Here is a 23,602-nt window from a genome sequence, read left to right on the forward strand (position 1 = left end):
CTCTCTAGGTATTCGATTACATACTTATAAGATATCGAGACTATGATATGTTTGCAATAGCAATATAAGATTACTCATCATAAATATGAAGGTATACGCTACTAAAATATAACAATTATTTTTGGAATACTACTAAACTATTAACAAAACTATACCAAGTGATCTCAGTACCTAATTATAACTACCAAGAATTGTTTTTGGTTCAAATACTACTAAGTGGACATAGTAACCCAATCAAAAATAATTAATTGTTTACAAAGACTGTATATAATGGTCCTAATATTATCATACAGTAACTGACCTTATTGCCAATTGGAAATTCAATTTAAGTTATCCAACCTTACACACTGTTATTTCCAATGGCCATTTGAGTTCTTAATAATAATAGTATGGTAATACCACACTATAGTCACCAATCAATACTGGAAACCCAAGCGTCACTATGAGACATTTTTATGATGACATTGATATATATCTAGACGGCAACAAGTAACAACACAATCATCTACTAGGAGCTATATTACCCAAGATACATTTATTACTCAGAATCTGTTTTTGAACTTGGCTCCCACGACACTACATCTACAAGTGTAGATGGTGTGAACATAACTAAATTATTATTATATATTAAGGGGTACTCATAACCAATCATTGTGGTCTTATTAACGAGTACTCCATATAATTTTGTTTAACCTACTACACTATTAGTACATCAATTCCTGAGGTAGAGATATTAATAGTTATCTGATAATATTATTGATATCTTATTTCGTCTGGTCATTTACAGACATATTACACATTACAACTACGAGTTGTCTAGGGTTTTTAAGTGTGCCCAATTTTTAATTAATACTATTAAAGTTTTATTTTTAATGTGTCAATTTTCTTACATATGCACACCACACCACACGTATATAATTCAATACATGAGGGAGTGAGTGCTATTTTTGTGTACACTTTTTTCACAACTTTCTTTGGTTGTGCATGTTGCAAGTAATTGGTACACAGCACCTATGGGCAAGAGCGATTATTAATAAGGCCAAACCGATATTATCAGCCCAACCCTCAATACGCACAGTAGTGCCATCGCACCCTTTCTTTCTCTCAGTGATTTAAAATAGACCATGATAGGTTGGATTGCTAAAGTCAGTGCACGTTCTAAATTACCTTCAATCAAGTTCTTCCACTTTGTAACTGAGTCGTCTCTCTCTGTACTCTCTTGTAAACAGGCTTTATTTCCATAGCGCAGCTCCTGCATAGCCTCTCTACTCCCCCCACCCCCTCCTTTCCCTACAGAAGCCCGGGCGCAATGAACCGTTACAGCCAGCCCTTCTGTACAACATAGGTGACATCAAAGGGGGCGGGGCTAAAAATCTCATACTCTCACGGTTTTTAAATTACGGCTAATAATCACGGTTTTAAATCGTATATGCGATTAATTGTGCAGCCCTAATGGAAACCATTTGTTCCATTCTTCCTGTAATCCAAGAGGGTCAGTTCATGACAACCATAGACCTGAAGGATGCGTATCTTCATATTCCCATCCACAGGGATCATCACAAGTTCCTGAGTTTCGCCTTTCTAGACAAACACTTTCAGTTTGTGGCTCTTCTGTTTGTTCTGATGGCGTCTCGGCAGAACGCCAATCTTCCAAGGTACGGTTCAAGGTCAAGAGATCCGCAGGCAGCTCTGATAGATGCTCTGGCGGTTCCTTGGAATTTCGATCTAGCATACCTGTTTCCTCCGTTTGCGCTTCTTCCACGAGTCATTGCTTGTATCAAATAGGAGAGAGCGTTGGTAATGCTAATAGCTGCTGCATGGCTTTGCAGGATCTGGTATGCAGATCTAGTGAAGATGTCATCTCGGCCACCTTGGAGGTTACCTCTGAGGAAGGACCTTCTAACTCAGGGTCCATTCCTCCATCCAAATCTCATTTTTCTGAAGCTGACTGCTTGGAGATTGAATGCTTAGTTCTGTCTAAGCGTGTTTTTTCTGAGTCGGTCATTGAGACCAGGATCCAGACTCGCAAGCCTGTTACTCAAAAAATTTACCATAAGGTATGGCGTAAATACCTTTTTATTGGTGTGAATCTAAGGGCTACTCTTGGAGTAGGGCCAGGATTCCTAGAATTTTGTCTTTTCTCCAGGAAGGTCTGGAGAGAGGGTTTTCAATCAATTCTCTGAAAGGTCAGATTTCTGCATTATCTATTTTATTACACAAGAGGATGTGCCAGATGTTCAATCTTTTTGTCATTCCCTGGTCAGAATCAGGCCTGTGTTTAAACCTGTTGCTCCTCCTTGGAGTCTTAAGCTTGTTCTTAAAGTTTTGCAGCAGGCTCTGTATGAGCCAATGCATTCCATAGCTATTAAGATGCTATCTTGGAAGGTTTTGTTTCTTATTGCTATCTCTTCTGCTTGGAGAGTTTCAGAACTCTCGGCTTTGCAGTGTGATTCGCCTTACCTTATCTTTCATGCAGATAAGGCAGTTCTTCGTACTAAATTGGGGTTTCTTCCTAAAGTGGTTTCGGAAAGAAATATTAATCAGGAAATTGTTGTTCCTTTTCTCTGTCCCAAGCCTTCTTCTCATAAAGAACGTCTGTTGCACAACTTGGATATTGTGTGTGTGTTTTTTAAAATTCTATCTACAGGCGACTAAGGATTTTCGCCAGTCTTCTGCCCTGTTTGTTTGTTTCTCTGGACAGCGTAAGGGTCAGAAAGCTACCGCTACTTCTCTTTCACTCTGGTTGAGAAGTATTATTCGTTTTGCTTATGAGACTGCTGGTCAGCAGCCTCCTGTGAGAATTACAGCTCATTCCACTAGGGCTATCTACTCTTCTTGGGCTCTCAAAAATGAAGCTTTTGTGGAACAGATTTGCAAGGCTGCAACTTTTTCTCTTTGCACACTTGTTTCCAAATTTGATACTTTTGCCTCGGCTAAGGCTTCTTTTGGGAGAAAGGTTCTTCAAGTGGTGGTGCCTTCTGTTTATGTCTGCCTGTCTTTTTCTCCCTCTCTAGTCATCTGTGTCCTCTAGCTTGGGTATTGGTTCCCACTAGTAATTGATGACGTTGTGGACTCTCCATATCTTAGGAAAGAAAACAAAATTTATGCTTACCTGATAAATTTCTTTCTTTTCGGATATGGAGAGTCCACAACCCGACCATTATTTTTGACTAAACCTCAGGCACTTCTACACCTTTGTGTTATTCCTTTTCCCTTTGGTCGAATGACTGGGGATTATGGGTAGGGGAGGGACACATAACAGCTTTGCTGTGGTGCTCTTTGCCTCCTCCTGCTGGCCAGGAGTGACATTCCCCACTAGTAATTTGATGACGTCGTGGACTCTCCATATTCGGAAAGAAAGAAATTTATCAGGTAAGCATACATTTTGTCTTTATTTATAAAATAAAAAAAATTACTTACTTTGCTTACATATTTATAATCTTTAACATGCATAAACTTAAAAATGCTGCATTTACCATCACTTAATATCCTTTTTGGTTTTAGTTCTGGTGTAACATTTTTAACATTATTAATTTTATTTATGAGAATAATACTTATGATAGAATAATATTTATAATGGTTCACATACTTTTCTCACAAATTTAATTTCAATTTATTAACAAACATATTAAAGTATAACTTACCTCTCTCCACCTTCCATTAAAGTGAAACAAAGCCCATTTCTCCAACATTGGTGTGTCCGGTCCACGGCGTCATCCATAACTTGTGGGAATATTCTCTTCCCCAACAGGAAATGGCAAAGAGCACAGCAAAAGCTGTCCATATAGTCCCTCCTAGGCTCCGCCCACCCCAGTCATTCTCTTTGCCGCTGAACAAGCAGCATCTCCACGGAGATGGTGAAGAGTATGTGGTGTTTAGTTGTAGTTTTTTATTCTACTATCAAGAGTTTGTTATTTTAAAATAGTGCTGGTATGTACTATTTACTCTGAAACAGAAAAAGATGAAGAGTTCTGTTTGTGAGAGGAATATGATTTTAGCAGCAGTAACTAAAATCATTTGCTGTTTCCACATAGGACTGTTGAGATGAGATAACTTCAGTTGGGGGAAACAGTTGGCAGACTTTTCTGCTTAAGGTATGACTAGCCATATTTCTAACAAGACTGTAATGCTGGAAGGCTGTCATTTTCCCCATCATGGGGACCGGTAAGCCATTTTCTTAGTCTCAAACAGAATAAAGGGCTTAATATGGGCTATAAAACTGGTAGACACTTTTATGGGCTAGATCGATTGCTTTATTTGGGCATTTTATACAGCTTGATATTGAAATTCACACTTTATAACTTTGGAGAACGTTTTTTTACGTCAGGCACTGGTTTAGACACCTTCCCAGTCAGGAAGGGCCTTCTATGTAGTAGGCAGAGCCTAATTTTCGCGCCATTACTGCGCAGTTACTTTTGAGAGCAGGACATGCAGCTGCATGTGTATGGGTCTGGAAGTAGTTGAAAAGGTTCCTAGAAGGCTTCATTTGGTATCGTATACCCCCCTGGGTTTGGTAAAGTCGCAGCAAAGGCTGTAGCTGGGACTGTAGAGGGGTTAAAACTGTAAACGGCTCCGGTTTAGTTGGGGTGCAATGCTTTGAATGCTTTAAGACACTGTGGTGAAAATTTGGTTAAAATTGAACAATTCCTTCATAGTTTTTCACATATTCAGTAAAAAGTGTGCCCTGTTTAAAATTTAAAGAGACAGTAACGGTTTTGTTTTAAAACGGTTTTTGTATTTTATTGACAAGTTTAAGCCTGTTTAACATGTCTGTGCCTTCAGATAAACTATGTTCTGTATGTATGGAAGCCAATGTGTCTCCCCCTTCAAAATTGTGTGATAATTGTGCCATAGCGTCCAAACAATGTAAGGACAACACTGCCACAGATAGTAAAGTTGCCCAAGATGATTCATCAGATGAAGGGAGTAGACATAGTTCTACATCATCTCCTTCTGTGTCTACACCAGTTTTGCCCACGCAGGAGACCCCTAGTACTTCTAGCGCGCCAATGCTTGTTACTATGCAACAATTGACGGCAGTAATGGATAACTCCATAGCAAATATTTTATCCAAAATGCCTGCATTTCAGAGAAAGCGCGATTGCTCTGTTTTAAACACTGTAGAGCAGGAGGGCGCTGATGATAATTGCTCTGTCATACCCTCACACCAATCTGAAGTGGCCATGAGGGAGGTTTTGTCAGATGGGGAAATTTCTGATTCAGGTAGAATTTCTCAACAGGCAGAACCTGATGTTGTGACATTTAAATTTAAATTAGAGCATCTCCGCGCACTGCTTAAGGAGGTGCTATCTACTCTGGATGATTGTGACAACCTGGTCATTCCAGAAAAGTTGTGCAAGATGGACAAGTTCCTAGAGGTTCCGGTGCACCCCAACGCTTTTCCTATACCCAAGCGGGTGGCGGACATAAGGAGTGGGAGAAGCCCGGCATACCTTTTGTCCCCCCTCCTATATTTAAAAAATTATTTCCTATGGTCGACCCCAGAAAGGACTTATGGCAGACAGTCCCTACGGTCGAGGGGGCAGTTTCTACACTAGCTAAGCGCACTACTATTCCTATCGAGGATAATTGTGCTTTCAAAGATCCTATGGATAAAAAATTGGAGGGTTTGCTTAAAAAGATTTTTGTACAGCAAGGTTACCTCCTGCAACCTATTTCGTGCATTATTCCTGTCACTACAGCAGCGTGGTTCTGGTTCGAGGAACTAGAAAAGTCGCTCAGTAGAGAGACTCCGTATGAGGAAGTTATGGACAGAATTCACGCACTTAAGTTAGCTAATTCCTTTATTTTAGATGCCGCTTTGCAGTTAGCTAGATTAGCGGCGAAAAATTCAGGGTTTGCAATTGTGGCGCGCAGAGCGCTCTGGCTAAAGTCTTGGTCAGCGGATGTATCTTCCAAGACAAAATTGCTTAATATCCCTTTCAAGGGTAAAACCCTTTTTGGGCCAGAATTGAAAGAGATTATCTCAGACATCACTGGGGGTAAGGGCCACGCCCTCCCACAAGATAGGCCTTTCAAGGCCAAGAATAAGTCCAATTTTCGTTCCTTTCGCAATTTCAGGAACGGACCGGCCTCCAACTCTGCAGCCTCTAGACAAGAGGGTAATGCTTCGCAAACCAAACCAGCTTGGAAACCGATGCAAGGCTGGAACAAGGGTAAGCAGGCCAAGAAGCCTGCTGCTGCTACCAAAACAGCATGAAGGAGTAGCCCCCGATCCGGGACCGGATCTAGTAGGGGGCAGACTCTCTCTCTTCGCTCAGGCTTGGGCAAGAGATGTTCAGGATCCCTGGGCACTAGAAATAGTTTCTCAGGGTTATCTTCTGGAATTCAAGGAACTACCCCCAAGGGGAAGGTTCCACATGTCTCACTTATCTTCAAACCAAATAAAGAGACAGGCATTCTTACATTGTGTAGAAGACCTGTTAAAAATGGGAGTGATACACCCAGTTCCAACTGTGGAACAAGGAATGGGGTTTTACTCAAATCTGTTTGTAGTTCCCAAAAAAGAGGTAACTTTCAGACCAATTCTGGATTTAAAGATTCTAAACAAATTTCTCAGAGTGCCATCGTTCAAAATGGAAACTATTCGAACAATTTTACCTTCAATCCAGGAGGGTCAATTTATGACTACCGTGGATCTAAAGGATGCGTATCTACATATTCCTATCCACAAAGATCATCATCAGTTCCTAAGGTTCGCCTTTCTGGACAAACATTACCAGTTTGTGGCTCTCCCATTCGGGCTAGCCACTGCTCCAAGGATTTTCACAAAGGTACTCAGGTCCCTTCTAGCGGTTCTAAGACCAAGGGGCATTGCAGTGGCACCTTACTTGGACGACATTCTGATACAAGCGTCGTCTCTTTCAAAGGCAAAGGCTCACACAGACATCATTCTGGCCTTTCTCAGATCTCACGGGTGGAAGGTGAACATAGAAAAGAGTTCCCTGTCTCCGTCGACAAGAGTTCCTTTCTTGGGGACAATAATAGATTCTTTAGAAATGAAGATTTTCCTGACAGATGTCAGAAAGTCAAAACTTCTAAACGCTTGTCAAGTTCTTCACTCTGTTCCACGACCTTCCATAGCTCAGTGCATGGAAGTAGTAGGGTTGATGGTTGCAGCAATGGACATAGTTCCTTTTGCGCGAATTCATCTAAGACCATTACAACTGTGCATGCTGAAACAGTGGAATGGGGACTATACAGACTTGTCTCCAGTGATTCAAGTAGATCAGAAGACCAGAGACTCACTCCGTTGGTGGTTAACCCAGGATCACCTGTCCCAGGGAATGAGCTTCCGCAGACCAGAGTGGGTCATCGTCACGACCGACGCCAGTCTAGTGGGCTGGGGCGTGGTCTGGGACTCCCTGAAAGCTCAGGGTCTATGGTCTCGGGAAGAATCTCTTCTCCCGATAAACATTCTGGAACTGAGAGCGATATTCAATGCTCTCAGGGCTTGGCCTCAACTAGCAAAGGCCAGATTCATAAGATTCCAATCAGACAACATGACGACTGTTGCTTACATCAACCATCAGGGGGGAACAAGGAGTTCCCTGGCGATGAGAGAAGTGACCAAAATCATAAAATGGGCGGAGGATCACTCCTGCCACCTATCTGCGATCCACATCCCAGGAGTGGAAAACTGGGAGGCGGATTATCTGAGTCGTCAGACATTCCATCCGGGGGAGTGGGAACTCCACCCGGAGATATTTGCCCAGTTGACTCAATTATGGGGCATTCCAGACATGGATCTGATGGCGTCTCGTCAGAACTTCAAGGTTCCTTGCTACGGGTCCAGATCCAGGGATCCCAAGGCGACTCTAGTGGATGCATTAGTAGCGCCTTGGGCCTTCAACCTAGCTTATGTGTTTCCTCTCATTCCCAGGCTGGTAGCCAGGATCAAACAGGAGAGGGCCTCGGTGATCTTGATAGCTCCTGCGTGGCCACGCAGGACTTGGTATGCAGACCTGGTGAATATGTCATCGGCTCCACCATGGAAGCTACCTTTGAGACAGGATCTTCTTGTACAGGGTCCATTCGAACATCCAAATCTAGTTTCCCTCCAGCTGACGGCTTGGAAATTGAACGCTTGATTTTATCTAAGCGTGGGTTTTCGGATTCTGTGATAGATACTCTGGTACAAGCCAGAAAACCTGTAACTAGAAAAATTTACCATAAAATATGGAAAAGATATATCTGTTGGTGTGAATCCAAGGGATTCTCATGGAGTAAGATCAAAATTCCTAGGATCCTTTCTTTTCTTCAAGAAGGTTTGGATAAGGGATTATCAGCGAGTTCTCTAAAGGGACAGATTTCTGCTTTATCTGTCTTGTTACACAAACGACTGGCAGCTGTGCCAGATGTTCAAGCTTTTGTTCAGGCTTTGGTCAGGATCAAGCCTGTTTACAGACCTTTGACTCCTCCCTGGAGTCTGAATTTAGTTCTTTCAGTTCTTCAAGGGGTTCCGTTTGAACCTCTACATTCCATAGATATCAAGATGTTATCTTGGAAAGTTCTGTTTTTGGTTGCTATTTCTTCTGCTAGAAGAGTTTCTGAGTTATCTGCTCTGCAGTGTAATCCGCCCTATCTGGTGTTCCATTCAGATAAGGTTGTTTTGCGTACTAAACCTGGTTTCCTTCCAAAGGTTGTTTCCAACAAGAATATTAACCAGGAAATAGTTGTGCCTTCTTTGTGTCCGAATCCAGTTTCAAAGAAGGAACGTTTGTTACACAATTTAGATGTAGTTCGTGCTTTAAAGTTCTATTTAGAAGCAACAAAGGATTTCAGACAAACGTCTTCTCTGTTTGTCGTTTATTCTGGCAAGAGGAGAGGTCAAAAAGCTACTGCTACCTCTCTTTCCTTTTGGCTGAAAAGCATCATCCGATTGGCTTATGAGACTGCCGGACGGCAGCCTCCCGAACGCATCACAGCTCACTCTACTAGGGCTGTGGCTTCCACATGGGCTTTCAAGAACGAGGCTTCTGTTGATCAGATATGTAAGGCAGCGACTTGGTCTTCCCTGCACACTTTTGCAAAATTCTACAAATTTGATACTTTTGCTTCTTCGGAGGCTATTTTTGTGAGAAAGGTTTTGCAAGCCGTGGTGCCTTCCGTTTAGGTAACCTGATTGGCTCCCTCCCTTCATCCGTGTCCTAAAGCTTTGGTATTGGTTCCCACAAGTTATGGATGACGCCGTGGACCGGACACACCAATGTTGGAGAAAACAGAATGTATGCTTACCTGATAAATTACTTTCTCCAACGGTGTGTCCGGTCCACGGCCCGCCCTGGTTTTTTAATCAGGTTTGATTAATTTCTTTCTTTAACTACAGTCACCACGGCACCCTATGGTTTCTCCTGTTTTTCTCCTGTCCGTCGGTCGAATGACTGGGGTGGGCGGAGCCTAGGAGGGACTATATGGACAGCTTTTGCTGTGCTCTTTGCCATTTCCTGTTGGGGAAGAGAATATTCCCACAAGTTATGGATGACGCCGTGGACCGGACACACCGTTGGAGAAAGTAATTTATCAGGTAAGCATAAATTCTGTCTTTTTTAAAGCTTATGGAGGGATAAATGGAGTCATGCAAAATTTGTTGCAAGTTCCACAAGAAAAGTAAAATGTGATTTTATGTAAACTTGCGTAAATTATTTAAGCAAAATGCGAGTTTTAACTTTTTTCTTCTTTCTTTATTTCTTTCTTTCTAGGTTCAGTAAATGCCTGTGAAAAAACTTCATTTTTATTTCTTCGCCAGGAATTACCTGTGCGGTTAGCAAACATAATGAAGGAAATTAATTTGCTTCCAGATAACCTGTTAAAGATGCCTTCAATTAAGCTTGTTCAGAGCTGGTAAGGATGCGTCTAGTATTTATCAAATTAACAGTGGTCTTGTTTGGGCTATTTGATTGATATCCAGAGTCTAAAAACCCTCATTGAAACATCAGGTTTTTGTTAATATAAAGACTCGCATGAGAACAAATCATTTCAGACCTTTAATATTTTACACTCTAGCATGAGATCATGACACTGTGTTGTGGTGTTGCTCTTTTTGTGAAAAAAATCTGATCTTCTCAGGTTTATGAAATTCTTTTATATATTGAAGGTTTCAGTCACATCACATCTCTCCCTTCTCTCGTCTAAGTTTTATTCAGTTAAAGTCATAAAGTTTTATACCATGTACCAGCCCTCCATTTACAGTTTAATGATATCCTTCTGGAGATAGTAATAAAGATAAGGTCTAACTAGAGATCAAGAGGCATATTAAAATGATTTTTTTCTTCTTTTACATGCAATTAAAGGGACATTCCGGTCAAAATTTAAATGCACATAGATGAATTACATCTTTGAATATAAACATTTGCTATATACATGTACTGGCAAAATGCTTCTAGTAAACATTATCACTGTTTTAGTGTTAACATTTTTCTTTGCACGTGCATGTGAAGCATAGCTAGATATTCTCAGTGCACCAGCATTTTAAATACTGCAGCTGCGCAGAGAGCCTATGGGGCTTGTGTCATTTCAGCAATACATTTTTTTTATCCATTACCAGATGATACAAACACCTTAGGATTTCTGAGCAAGTGCTGTGTTTAAAATGCTGGTGCACGGTGCATACTTAAATACACTTTTGAAACAGCTATAGTTTCTATTAGAAGCATTTCTGCCAATACATGTATATTACAAAAATGCTTCTTTTCAAAACTGAAATGTATCCATGTGGATTCCAATTTTGGCTGAAATGTCCCTTTTAATCATCTTGTCGCCCTTACCTGTTGCACTACTTTTTTTTTTTTCACTGTACTTCAAATCATCTGAAATAATAATCCCGGAGTCTTCATTTCTATGTTGATACTATTAATTCTGTAATTAACCTTTGGGGTTTTTATGGTCATGATGGTGGGTAAAACTAATAGCTTTAGCTAAAATTAAAAAAGCAATTTTCGCAGAGAAAAAAAATCAGAAATATGAAGAAAATATTCAACTTTCAGCTCAATGACTTCTCAAGGCAAACCGCATTATAAACCAAGAGATAACCTGAAATGACCATAGCTTAGTCCTATGGAACACCTGTAGTGGGTCATGCACCATTTGACTAAACCAGAACTCTTTTTCATTGAAGAGGGGGAAAAATTCTTCTACGCAAAATTTGAGGAATGTAATAGAGGATTATCCAAATAGCTTTAATCAAAATGTTATTCGACAACTTTTGTTTATATGATTACAAAATTAAGAACTAAAAGTACAAAGTCTTTTTTTGTAATTATTTTTTCCAAGGATTCATTCTTTATATTAATAAAATTTGCAATCTCATTAATGGCTTCGTATCCATCATATTTAAATGTCAAGGCAATCCCTGTAAGGCTATTGTATACAGCACAAGTCAATGGTTAAACCAAATCTAGTCATTTGCTATATTTATAAATGTAAATAAAATAAAAATATATCTAGACCAGTTACTATAATAAAGTATTTATTACTATTATTGTTATCAGTTATTTGTAGAGCGCCAACAGGTTCCGCAGCACTAGTATAATAGTAATAGGTAAAGTATTTATATATGTTTATCAGACATACGTGTGATTACTAAGTACATTCAATCTAATTTTTTCATTTTAATTAAATAAAAAGAAAATGGATGTAATTTGTGATATCACAAAGAGTGCTAAGGATCATTTTCTTCTGTTATGTGTGATCAGTCCACGGGTCATCATTACTTCTGGGATATAACTCCTCCCCAACAGGAAATGCAAGAGGATTCACCCAGCAGAGCTGCATATAGCTCCTCCCCTCTACGTCAGTCCCAGTCATTCTCTTGCACCCAACGACTAGATAGGATGTGTGAGAGGACTATGGTGATTATACTTAGTTTTTATGACTTCAATCAAAAGTTTGTTATTATACCTGGCATTTTTTAAATATTAGTGCATATTCAAGCCCAGCCCTTCATGTTGCCAAGCAAGTCTGGCCACTTTGTTGACTCCCTCTTCTTAGTCTGCGACTGACTTAACTTCTCCCATCCAGCCACTGATCTGCCCCCCCCCCCCCGCGGCTTTGCAGGAATTTGCGGTGCATGCGCACAAGGCTCATTTAGTGACCTCCCCGGAGGCTCCCTCTGCAGGCTCTTCTTCCCCAACTGATTCCCAACTGATTTGGCCTTGGGACGGCCCACTAGGAAATCTCCCGGTATCCCGGTAGGCTCATTCGGCCCTGATTTTTGTATTTAAAGGGACTCTAAAGTCAGAGCTAAACCTTCATGAAACATGCAATTTCTCCAACATAGGTGTGTCCGGTCCACGGCGTCATCCTTACTTGTGGGATATTCTCTTCCCCAACAGGAAATGGCAAAGAGCCCAGCAAAGCTGGTCACATGATCCCTCCTAGGCTCCGCCTTCCCCAGTCATTCTCTTTGCCGTTGCACAGGCAACATCTCCACGGAGATGGCTAAGAGTTTTTTGGTGTTTAAATGTAGTTTTTATTCTTCAATCAAGAGTTTGTTATTTTAAAATAGTGCTGGTATGTACTATTTACTCTGAAACAGAAAAGAGATGAAGATTTCTGTTTGTAAGAGGAAAATGATTTTAGCAACCGTTACTAAAATCGATGGCTGTTTCCACACAGGACTGTTGAGATGAATTAACTTCAGTTGGGGGAAACAGTGAGCAGACTTTTGCTGCTTGAGGTATGACACATTTCTAACAAGACTTGGTAATGCTGGAAGCTGTCATTTTCCCTATGGGATCCGGTAAGCCATTTTCTTAGTTTTAAATATAAGAATAAAGGGCTTCACAAGGGCTTTAAAGACTGGTAGACATTTTTCTGGGCTAAAACGATTACTTTATAAGCATATTTAATGGTTTATAACTTTGAAGAGTTATTTTAATCTTGGGAATTCTGTTAAAAAAACGGCAGGCACTGTATTGGACACCTTTTTCACTGGGGGCCTTTTCTAGTCATAGGCAGAGCCTCATTTTCGCGCCACTAATGCGCAGTTGTTTTTGAGAAGCAAGGCATGCAGATGCATGTGTGAGGAGCTCAGATCCACTGAAAAAGCTTATTGAAGGCGTCATTTGGTATCGTATTCCCCTCTGGGCTTGGTTGGGTCTCAGCAAAGCAGATACCAGGGACTGTATAGGGGTTAAATGTAAAAACGGCTCTGGTTCCGTTATTTTAAGAGTTAAAGCTTTCAAATTTGGTGTGCAATACTTTTAAGGCTTTAAGACACTGTGGTGAAATTTTGGTGAATTTTGAACAATTCCTTCATACTTTTGCACATATTCAGTAATAAAGTGTGTTCAGTTTAAAATTTAAAGTGACAGTAACGGTTTTATTTTAAAACGTTTTTTGTGCTTTGTTATCAAGTTTATGCCTATTAACATGTCTGAACCATCAGATAGACGATGTTCTGTATGTTCGGAAGCCAAGGTTCCTCTCCATTTAAATATATGTGATGAATGTGACAAACAAAGTAGGGACAATGATGCCACTGATAATAATGTTGCCCAAAATGATTCCTTAAGTGAGGGGAGTAAGCATGGTACTGCATCATCTCCTTCTATGTCTACACCAGTCTTGCCCACTCAGGAGGTCCCTAGTTCATCTAGTGCGCCAATCCTCCTTACTATGGAACAATTAACGGCTGTAATGGATAATTCTATTAAAAACATTTTAGCCAAAATGCCCACTTATCAGCGAAAGCGCGACTGCTCTGTTTTAGATACTGAAGAGCATGAGGACGCTGATGATAATGGTTCTGACATGCCCTTACACCAGTCTGAAGGGGCCAGGGAGGTTTTGTCTGAGGGAGAAATTTCAGATTCAGGAAAAATTTCTCAACAAGCTGAACCTGACGTTATTACATTCAAATTTAAATTGGAACATCTCCGCGCTCTGCTTAAGGAGGTGTTATCTACTCTGGATGATTGTGACAATTTGGTCATTCCAGAGAAATTATGTAAGATGGACAAGTTCCTAGAGGTCCCGGTGCCCCCCGAAGCTTTTCCTATACCCAAGCGGGTGGCGGACATTGTAAATAAAGAATGGGAAAGGCCCGGCATACCTTTTGTCCCTCCCCCTATATTTAAGAAATTATTTCCTATGGTCGACCCCAGGAAGGACTTATGGCAGACAGTCCCCAAGGTCGAGGGGGCGGTTTCTACTCTAAACAAACGCACCACTATCCCTATAGAAGATAGTTGTGCTTTCAAAGATCCTATGGATAAAAAATTAGAGGGTTTGCTTAAAAAGATGTTTGTTCAGCAAGGTTACCTTCTACAACCAATTTCATGCATTGTTCCTGTCACTACAGCAGCGTGTTTCTGGTTCGAAGAACTAGAAAAGTCGCTCAATAAGCTATTGTGGCGCGCAGAGCGCTTTGGCTAAAGTCTTGGTCAGCGGATGTGTCCTCCAAGAACAAATTGCTTAACATCCCTTTCAAGGGGAAAACGCTGTTTGGCCCTGACTTGAAAGAGATTATTTCAGACATCACTGGGGGAAAGGGCCACGCCCTTCCTCAGGATAGGTCTTTTAAGGCTAAAAATAAAACAAATTTTCGTCCCTTTCGCAGAAACGGACCAGCCTCAAATTCTACATCCTCTAAGCAAGAGGGTAATTCTTCTCAAACCAAGCCAGCCTGGAGACCGATGCAAGGCTGGAACAAAGGTAAGCAGGCCAAGAAGCCTGCTACCGCTACTAAGACAGCATGAGATGCTGGCCCCCGATCCGGGACCAGATCTGGTGGGGGGCAGACTCTCTCTCTTCGCTCAGGTTTGGGCAAGAGATGTTCAGGATCCTTGGGCGCTAGAAATAGTTTCTCAAGGTTATCTCCTGGAATTCAAGGAACTACCCCCAAGGGGAAGGTTCCACAGGTCTCAATTGTCTTCAGACCAAATAAAAAGACAGGCATTCTTACATTGTGTAGAAGACCTGTTAAAAATGGGAGTGATTCATCCTGTTCCATTAGGAGAACAAGGGATGGGGTTTTACTCCAATCTGTTCATAGTTCCCAAAAAAGAGGGAACATTCAGGCCAATTTTGGATCTCAAGATCCTAAACAAATTTCTCAGGGTTCCATCGTTCAAAATGGAAACCATTCGGACAATTCTTCCTACCATCCAGGAAGGTCAATTCATGACCACGGTGGATTTAAAGGATGCGTATCTACATATTCCTATCCACAAGGAACATCATCGGTTCCTAAGGTTCGCCTTTCTGGACAAGCATTACCAGTTTGTGGCACTTCCATTCGGATTAGCCACTGCTCCAAGAATTTTCACAAAGGTACTAGGGTCCCTTCTAGCGGTGCTAAGGCCAAGGGGCATTGCAGTAGTACCTTACTTGGACGACATACTGATTCAAGCGTCGTCTCTGCCACAAGCAAAGGCTCATACGGACATTGTCCTAGCCTTTCTCAGATCTCACGGGTGGAAAGTGAACGTAGAAAAAAGTTCTCTATTCCCGTCAACAAGAGTTCCCTTCTTGGGAACAATAATAGACTCCTTAGAAATGAAGATTTTTCTGACAGAGGCCAGAAAATCAAAACTTCTAAGCTCTTGTCAAGTACTTCATTCTGTTCTTCTTCCTTCCATAGCGCAGTGCATGGAAGTAATAGGTTTGATGGTTGCGGCAATGGACATAGTTCCTTTTGCGCGAATTCATCTAAGACCATTACAACTGTGCATGCTCAGACAGTGGAATGGGGATTATACAGACTTGTCCCCGACGATCCAAGTAGATCAGAGGACCAGAGATTCACTCCGTTGGTGGCTGACCCTGGACAACCTGTCTCAAGGGATGAGCTTCCGCAGACCAGAGTGGGTCATTGTCACGACCGACGCCTGTCTGGTGGGCTGGGGCGCGGTCTGGAAACCCCTGAAAGCTCAGGGTCTATGGTCTCGGGAAGAATCTCTTCTCCCGATAAACATTCTGGAACTGAGAGCGATATTCAATGCTCTCAAGGCTTGGCCTCAACTAGCAAAGGCCAAATTCATAAGGTTTCAATCAGACAACATGACGACTGTTGCATATATCAACCATCAGGGGGGAACAAGGAGTTCCCTGGCGATGGAAGAAGTGACCAAAGTAATTCAATGGGCGGAGATTCACTCCTGCCACTTGTCTGCAATCCACATCCCAGGAGTGGAAAATTGGGAAGCGGATTTTCTGAGTCGTCAGACATTTCATCCGGGGGAGTGGGAACTCCATCCGGAAATCTTTGCCCACATAACTCAATTATGGGGCATTCCAGACATGGATCTGATGGTGTCTCGTCAGAACTTCAAGGTTCCTTGCTACGGGTCCAGATCCAGGGATCCCAAGGCGACTCTAGTAGATGCACTAGTAGCGCCCTGGACCTTCAACCTAGCTTATGTATTCCCACCGTTTCCTCTCATTCCCAGGCTGGTAGCCAGGATCAATCAGGAGAGGGCTTCGGTGATCTTGACAGCTCCTGCGTGGCCACGCAGAACTTGGTATGCAGACCTGGTGAATATGTCATCGGCTCCACCATGGAAGCTACCTTTGAGACGGGACCTTCTTGTTCAAGGTCCGTTCGAACATCCGAATCTGGCCTCACTCCAACTGACTGCTTGGAGATTGAACGCTTGATTTTATCAAAGCGTGGGTTCTCAGATTCTGTCATTGATACTCTTATTCAGGCTAGAAAGCCTGTAACTAGAAAAATTTACCATAAAGTATGGAAAAAATATATCTGTTGGTGCGAATCGAAAGGATTCCCATGGAACAAGATAAAAATTCCTAAGATTCTATCCTTTCTACAAGAGGGTTTGGAGAGAGGATTATCTGCAAGTTCTTTGAAGGGACAGATTTCTGCTTTATCTGTTTTACTTCACAAAAAGCTGGCGGCTGTGCCAGATGTTCAAGCTTTTGTTCAGGCTCTGGTTAGAATCAAGCCTGTTTACAAACCTTTGACTCCTCCTTGGAGTCTCAATTTAGTTCTTTCAGTTCTTCAAGGGGTTCCGTTTGAACCCTTACATTCCGTAGATATTAAGTTATTATCTTGGAAAGTTTTGTTTTTGGTTGCAATTTCTTCTGCTAGAAGAGTTTCAGAGTTATCTGCTCTGCAGTGTTCTCCTCCTTATCTGGTGTTCCATGCAGATAAGGTGGTTTTGCGTACTAAACCTGGTTTTCTTCCGAAAGTTGTTTCTAACAAAAATATTAACCAGGAGATAGTTGTGCCTTCTTTGTGTCCGAATCCAGTTTCAAAGAAGGAACGTTTGTTGCACAATTTGGATGTAGTTCGTGCTCTAAAATTCTATTTAGAGGCTACAAAGGATTTCAGACAAACATCTTCCTTGTTTGTTGTTTATTCTGGTAAAAGGAGAGGTCAAAAAGCAACTTCTACCTCTCTCTCTTTTTGGCTTAAAAGCATCATCCGATTGGCTTATGAGACTGCCGGACGGCAGCCTCCTGAAAGAATCACAGCTCATTCCACTAGGGCTGTGGCTTCCACATGGGCCTTCAAGAACGAGGCTTCTGTTGATCAGATATGTAAGGCAGCGACTTGGTCTTCACTGCACACTTTTACCAAATTTTACAAATTTGATACTTTTGCTTCTTCTGAGGCTATTTTTGGGAGAAAGGTTTTGCAAGCCGTGGTGCCTTCCATCTAGGTGACCTGATTTGCTCCCTTCCATCATCCGTGTCCTAAAGCTTTGGTATTGGTTCCCACAAGTAAGGATGACGCCGTGGACCGGACACACCTATGTTGGAGAAAACAGAATTTATGTTTACCTGATAAATTACTTTCTCCAACGGTGTGTCCGGTCCACGGCCCGCCCTGGTTTTTTAATCAGGTCTGATGAATTATTTTCTCTAACTACAGTCACCACGGTATCATATGATTTCTCCTATGCATATTCCTCCTTTACGTCGGTCGAATGACTGGGGAAGGCGGAGCCTAGGAGGGATCATGTGACCAGCTTTGCTGGGCTCTTTGCCATTTCCTGTTGGGGAAGAGAATATCCCACAAGTAAGGATGACGCCGTGGACCGGACACACCGTTGGAGAAAGTAATTTATCAGGTAAGCATAAATTCTGTTTTTACCCAGCATTCCATTTTACTTCTATTATCTTATTTGCTTTGTTGTCTTTGAATCCTTTGTTTGAAAATCATACCTAGGTAGGCTCAGGAGCAGAAATGCAAGCTTGCTGGTGATTGGTGACTTCACCTATATACAACTTGTCATGAGCTTATTTGATGTGTTCAGCTAGCTCCCAGTAGTGTGTTGCTGATCTTTTAACAAAGAATATGAAGAGAATGAAGCAAAATGGATAACAGAAGAAATTGGATCGTTATTTTTTTTTAATTGTATGCTCTGAATCATAAAAGAACATTTTTGTGTTTCATGTTCCTTTTAAAAACATATGCTTTCAGGACTAATATTTTGATTACAATTGATTTGTTTGTAAGTTGATAATTTATTTGGATGTTATGTTTTTTTTTAATCAGTATTAGTATTACAGTATTATTTTTGATACAGTCACGCAATTGAGTTCTTTAAAATGTTTAAACGGATACAGTACTTATGGATTGAAACCTTTTAACGTGTGCTTATGTGTAATTCTATGTATATTCTGGCATTTTGTTTGTGGTAAGCCCCTTCTTTGGCCTGGAGTTTTAAAATAAATATTTAGAATATATACAGATTTGATTCCATATGTCTTACAGGTATGTACAGAGCTTCCAGGAAATCGTTGATTTTAAAGATAAGAATGCAGAGGACTCAGACACTACCAGGACGTAAGTATAGTGAGGGTTTAATTAGTACTCTTTTCAAATAAACAGATCACCCAATGGCTCATTAACAGTGACAATGCACCTATATGTAGGAAAACCACCAAGAGAATTAGTCAGTATCAGGCCAGTGCTGGAAAACAACAGGGAAAGTTACATTTTTGTACAACGCAACATGGACGTCATTTATGCAACCAGAAGTGAAGTTCCAGGTGAGAAATGAAGGTTTCTTGATGTTCGGCAGAACCTTGAGAACAGCAGCTTTACTACAGACCTGCAGAGTTTTCAAAATCAAGTGTGTGGCCAAACATGTGAAATACAACCTCCTGCTATTGAGAATGAAGCAAATTGCAACAGTAGCATATATACCTGGGGGACATCTGTTACAATTTCCCAGGTGTGTGTTTTGTTGCAGGAAGCCTAATATCCGGGACAGATAATCAAAAACTTTGCAAGACCATATCCTCTAAAAACATCCTCACCTGAACATGAGAGAAACATCTCTAGTTCTTTGCTGGATAACTTCACTGAACCTCCAATGTAGTCTCCTTGTTATGTTTTGTAAGTACACTGGAGCAGGTGTAGGAGAAGAACTGATGGGTTAATGATCCACAGGAGAAGCTGTAATGAGGAGCAAAAGAATGGCTGGGGAAGTGTCTAGATCATTTCATTGATTTTTTTTTTTGCTTCTTAAATCATTTAAGTATCAGTAAATACTGTAGATTTGCATGACAAAAAGATAATGTAATAGCACCTAGTCTGAACTTCAAATGAGCAGTAGTTTTTTTTTTTTCCTGACAAGCTCCTCCTGTATCATGTGACAGCCATCAGCCAATCACAAATGCATATACGTATATATTCTGTGAATTCCTACACATGCTCAGTAGTAGTCAAAAAGTGTAAATATAAAAATACTTCACATTTTGTTAATGGAAGTAAAATGGGAAAGTTGTTTAATTGCATTCTTTATCTGAATCATGGAACTTTTATTTTTGACTTAAATGTCCCTTTTGATTATTTTTAGATAAACCTGTATACCTTTTATGCATGACCACAGTACATCCCCCCCCCACCCACATATTATTTTTTGAGAAGATTTCTCGAAAGTAACCTTTTCCCTTCCATATTCACGTTTTATAGGCTAATCACTAAAATATTTGTTAGAGGGAGCTTGCCATGTGTACTGTATAAATTTGCCAGAAACTGCAACCAAGGGATGAAACACCCCTACTCTACTTAACCCCTACACTGCCACAAGCCCACAGCAGACACCCCCTAACCTGTTAACCCCTACTCCACTTAACCCCCTAAGTTACAAAAAATTACAAAATACTAACATTACAAAAAACAAACCACATTAATAAAAATAAACCCCCCAGGTATGCCTAAATTAAAATTATAAATCTCAAAATAAATAAATTTATACTACTACTAAAACCTACTCTAACAAGTGCCCTGATAAGTGATTTAGTTTGTTTTAAAAAAAAAAAAAAAATCCCTATCCTAAATTAAAGTTGCTCTGATAAGGGCATTTGGTAAGGCATTGCCCAGACAAAAAAAAAAAACCTATTCAAATTAATTTCAATGGATGCGGAAAAAGTGTTCGATAGACTTATTTGAAAAATATTATCACACACTTAAAAAAAAAAAATTAGATTCGACCATAAAAGGATTTCCTGTGTTTCCCATCTATATTCTGTTCCCACAGCTAGGGTAAGAGTTAATGGTTCCTTGTCAGACCCCTTAAATATAAATAATGGTACACGTCAGGGGTGCCCATTATCCCCAATACTATTTATTCTCACTATGGAAGTGCTAGTGTTGTGCATTAGATTGAATAATCACATCTCCGGTATCCAAATTAGATAAAAACAAATATAAACTTATGATGAATGCAGACAGTGTGCTGTGTCTCTTGCCTCTCCACAAACATCCCTTCCACACCTAATGACAGAAATCAACTCTTTTGATTCTTGTATTTTTCCATGAATGCACAAAAATCAGAAATGCTCAATATCTCTATGGCCACTTCTGACTTTCTCTCCCTCAGTAAAAAATTTCACTACAAACTACAACATCGTTCTCTTAGGAATAGAATTATTCACAAATCATTGTACACTATTTGAACTAAAGTGTCAGAAATTACTATCCCATACCCAAACCACCCTAAAAGAGTGGTCATTCAAAACTATATCCTATGTCAAGATGACAATTCTTCCCAAATTCTATTTATGTTCCAAGCCATGCCCATCTCCCTATCACCCAAATATATTCACAAACTACAAGCCTGCATTAACACATATATTTGGGGGTCTGCAAAGCTGAGGATTTAAAGTAAAACACTATATAAAAGTCTTGATGAGAGCGGACTAGGATCACCCAATATTCTCTCATATTATAAAGCTTTTACATTACATAGAGTTATAGACTGGCACACCTGCTCCAAATCAAAAGCATGGGTTGTTATGGACTCAAATATATTGCACACTCCACATGTGGGAGCCTTTGATTCATCACCATGGACAATGCAGTAAAAAGGCTGTTACTTTGTTTTCAAAACGTTAAGACTTGGCTGATATGTTATTTTATAGCTACACAACAGACATGAGGTGTTTAGTGTCCCTTTATCTCTGAAAAATTTTATTTCTCTTGTTAAGTGTATCCAGTCCACGGATCATCCATTACTTGTGGGATATTCTCCTTCCCAACAGGAAGTTGCAAGAGGATCACCCACAGCAGAGCTGCTATATAGCTCCTCCCCTCACTGCCATATCCAGTCATTCTCTTGCAACTCTCAACAAAGATGGACGTAGTAAGAGGAGAGTGGTGTATTATAGTTAGGTTTTTAACTTCAATCAAAAGTTTGTTATTTTTAAATGGTACCGGAGTGTACTGTTTCATCTCAGGCAGCATTAGAAGAAGAATCTGCCTGTGATTTCTATGATCTTAGCAGAAGTAACTACGATCCACTGCCGTTCTCACATATTCTGAGGCGTGAGGTAACTTCAGAGGGGGAATGGCGTGCAGGTTTTCCTGCAATAAGGTATGTGCAGTTAATATATTTCTAGGGATGGAATTTGCTAGAAAAATGCTGCTGATACCGGATTAATGTAAGTTAAGCCTTAAATGCAGTGATAGCGACTGGTATCAGGCTTATTAACAGAGATACATACTCTTATAAAAGTGTAATATAAAACGTTTGCTGGCATGTTAATCGTTTTTATATATGTTTGGTGACAAAACTTATTGGGGCCTAGTTTTTTTCCACATGGCTGGCTTGATTTTTGCCTAGAAACAGTTTCCTGAAGCTTTCCACTGTTGCAATATGAGTGGGAAGGGCCTATTTTAGTGCTTTCCTGTGCAGATAAAAATACTGACAGAGACATTCAGCTTCCCTCTGCATGATACAGGACATCTCTGAAGGGCTCAAAAGGCTTCAAAGTCGTGTTTGAGGAGGGTAACAATCACAGTAGACTGTGGCAGTTGTTGTGACTGTGTTTAAAAAACGTTTTTTGTCATTTATTATTCTGTTTTTGTTATTAAGGGGTTAATCATCCATTTGCAAGTGGGTGCAATGCTCTGCTGACTTGTTACATACACTGTAAAAATTTTGTTAGTGTAACTGCCTTTTTTCACTGTTATTTCAAATTTTGTCAATTTGTTTCTCTTAAAGGCACAGTAATGTTTTTTTATATTGCTTGTTAACTTGCTTTAAAGTGTTTTCCAAGCTTGCTAGTCTCATTGCTAGTCTGTACAAACATGTCTGAAACAGAGGATACTTGTTCATTATGTTTAAAAGCCATGGTGGAGCACCATAGGAGAATGTGTACTAAATGTATTGATTTCACCTTAAACAGTAAAGATCAGTCTTTATCTATAAAAGAATTGTCACCAGAGGGGTCTGTCGAGGGGGAAGTTATGCCGACTAACTCTCCCCACGTGTCGGACCCTTCGCCTCCCGCTCAAGGGACGCACGCTAATATGGCGCCAAGTACATCAGGGACGCCCATAGCGATTACTTTGCAGGACATGGCTGCAATCATGAATAATACCCTGTCAGAGGTATTATCCAGATTGCCTGAATTGAGAGGCAAGCACGATAGCTCTGGGGTTAGACGAGATACAGAGCGCGTAGATGCTGTAAGAGCCATGTCTGATACTGCGTCACAATATGCAGAACCTGAGGACGGAGAGCTTCAGTCTGTGGGTGACATCTCTGAATCAGGGAGACCTGATTCAGAGATTTCTAATTTTAAATTTAAGCTTGCGAACCTCCGTGTATTGGTTGGGGAGGTATTAGCTGCTCTGAATGACTGTGACACAATTGCAGTGCCAGAGAAATTGTGTAGGCTGGATAAATACTATGCAGTGCCGGTGAGTACTGATGTTTTTCCAATACCTAAAAGGCTTACAGAAATTATTAGTAAGGAGTGGGATAGGCCCGGTGTGCCCTTTTCCCCACCTCCTATATTTAGAAAAATGTTTCCAATAGATGCCACTACACGGGACTTATGGCAGACTGTCCCTAAGGTGGAGGGAGCAGTTTCTACTTTAGCAAAGCGTACCACTATCCCGGTTGAGGACAGTTGTGCTTTTTCAGATCCAATGGATAAAAAATTAGAGGGTTACCTTAAGAAAATATTTATTCAACAAGGTTTTATTTTACAGCCCCTTGCATGCATTGCGCCTGTCACTGCTGCGGCGGCATTCTGGTTTGAGGCCCTGGAAGAGGCCATCCATACAGCTCCATTGACTGAAATTGTTGACAAGCTTAGAACTCTTAAGCTAGCTAACTCATTTGTTTCTGATGCCATTGTTCATTTGACTAAACTA

The 23,602-nt window shown here is 40.7% G+C and overlaps 1 protein-coding gene across 5 annotated transcripts in view; it reads left to right on the forward strand.

The window, feature by feature from the left end:
• The window catches only part of PDK1 (pyruvate dehydrogenase kinase 1), a 251,531-nt gene that overhangs the window by 37,412 nt on the left and 190,517 nt on the right, over positions 1-23,602 (forward strand). For all 5 annotated transcript variants that reach the window (XR_008400113.1, XM_053698443.1, XM_053698444.1 and 2 more), the window contains exons 2-3: positions 9,723-9,864; positions 18,704-18,775. Coding sequence is in view for 4 of the 5 variants with exons in the window: in XM_053698443.1 (XP_053554418.1) it covers positions 9,723-9,864; positions 18,704-18,775 (214 nt within the window). In the remaining variant the exon portion in view is untranslated. The remainder of the gene's footprint in view (positions 1-9,722; positions 9,865-18,703; positions 18,776-23,602) is intronic.

The sequence above is a fragment of the Bombina bombina genome, chromosome 1, assembly GCF_027579735.1.
Source record: "Bombina bombina isolate aBomBom1 chromosome 1, aBomBom1.pri, whole genome shotgun sequence".
Classification (NCBI taxonomy): Eukaryota; Metazoa; Chordata; class Amphibia; order Anura; family Bombinatoridae; genus Bombina; species Bombina bombina.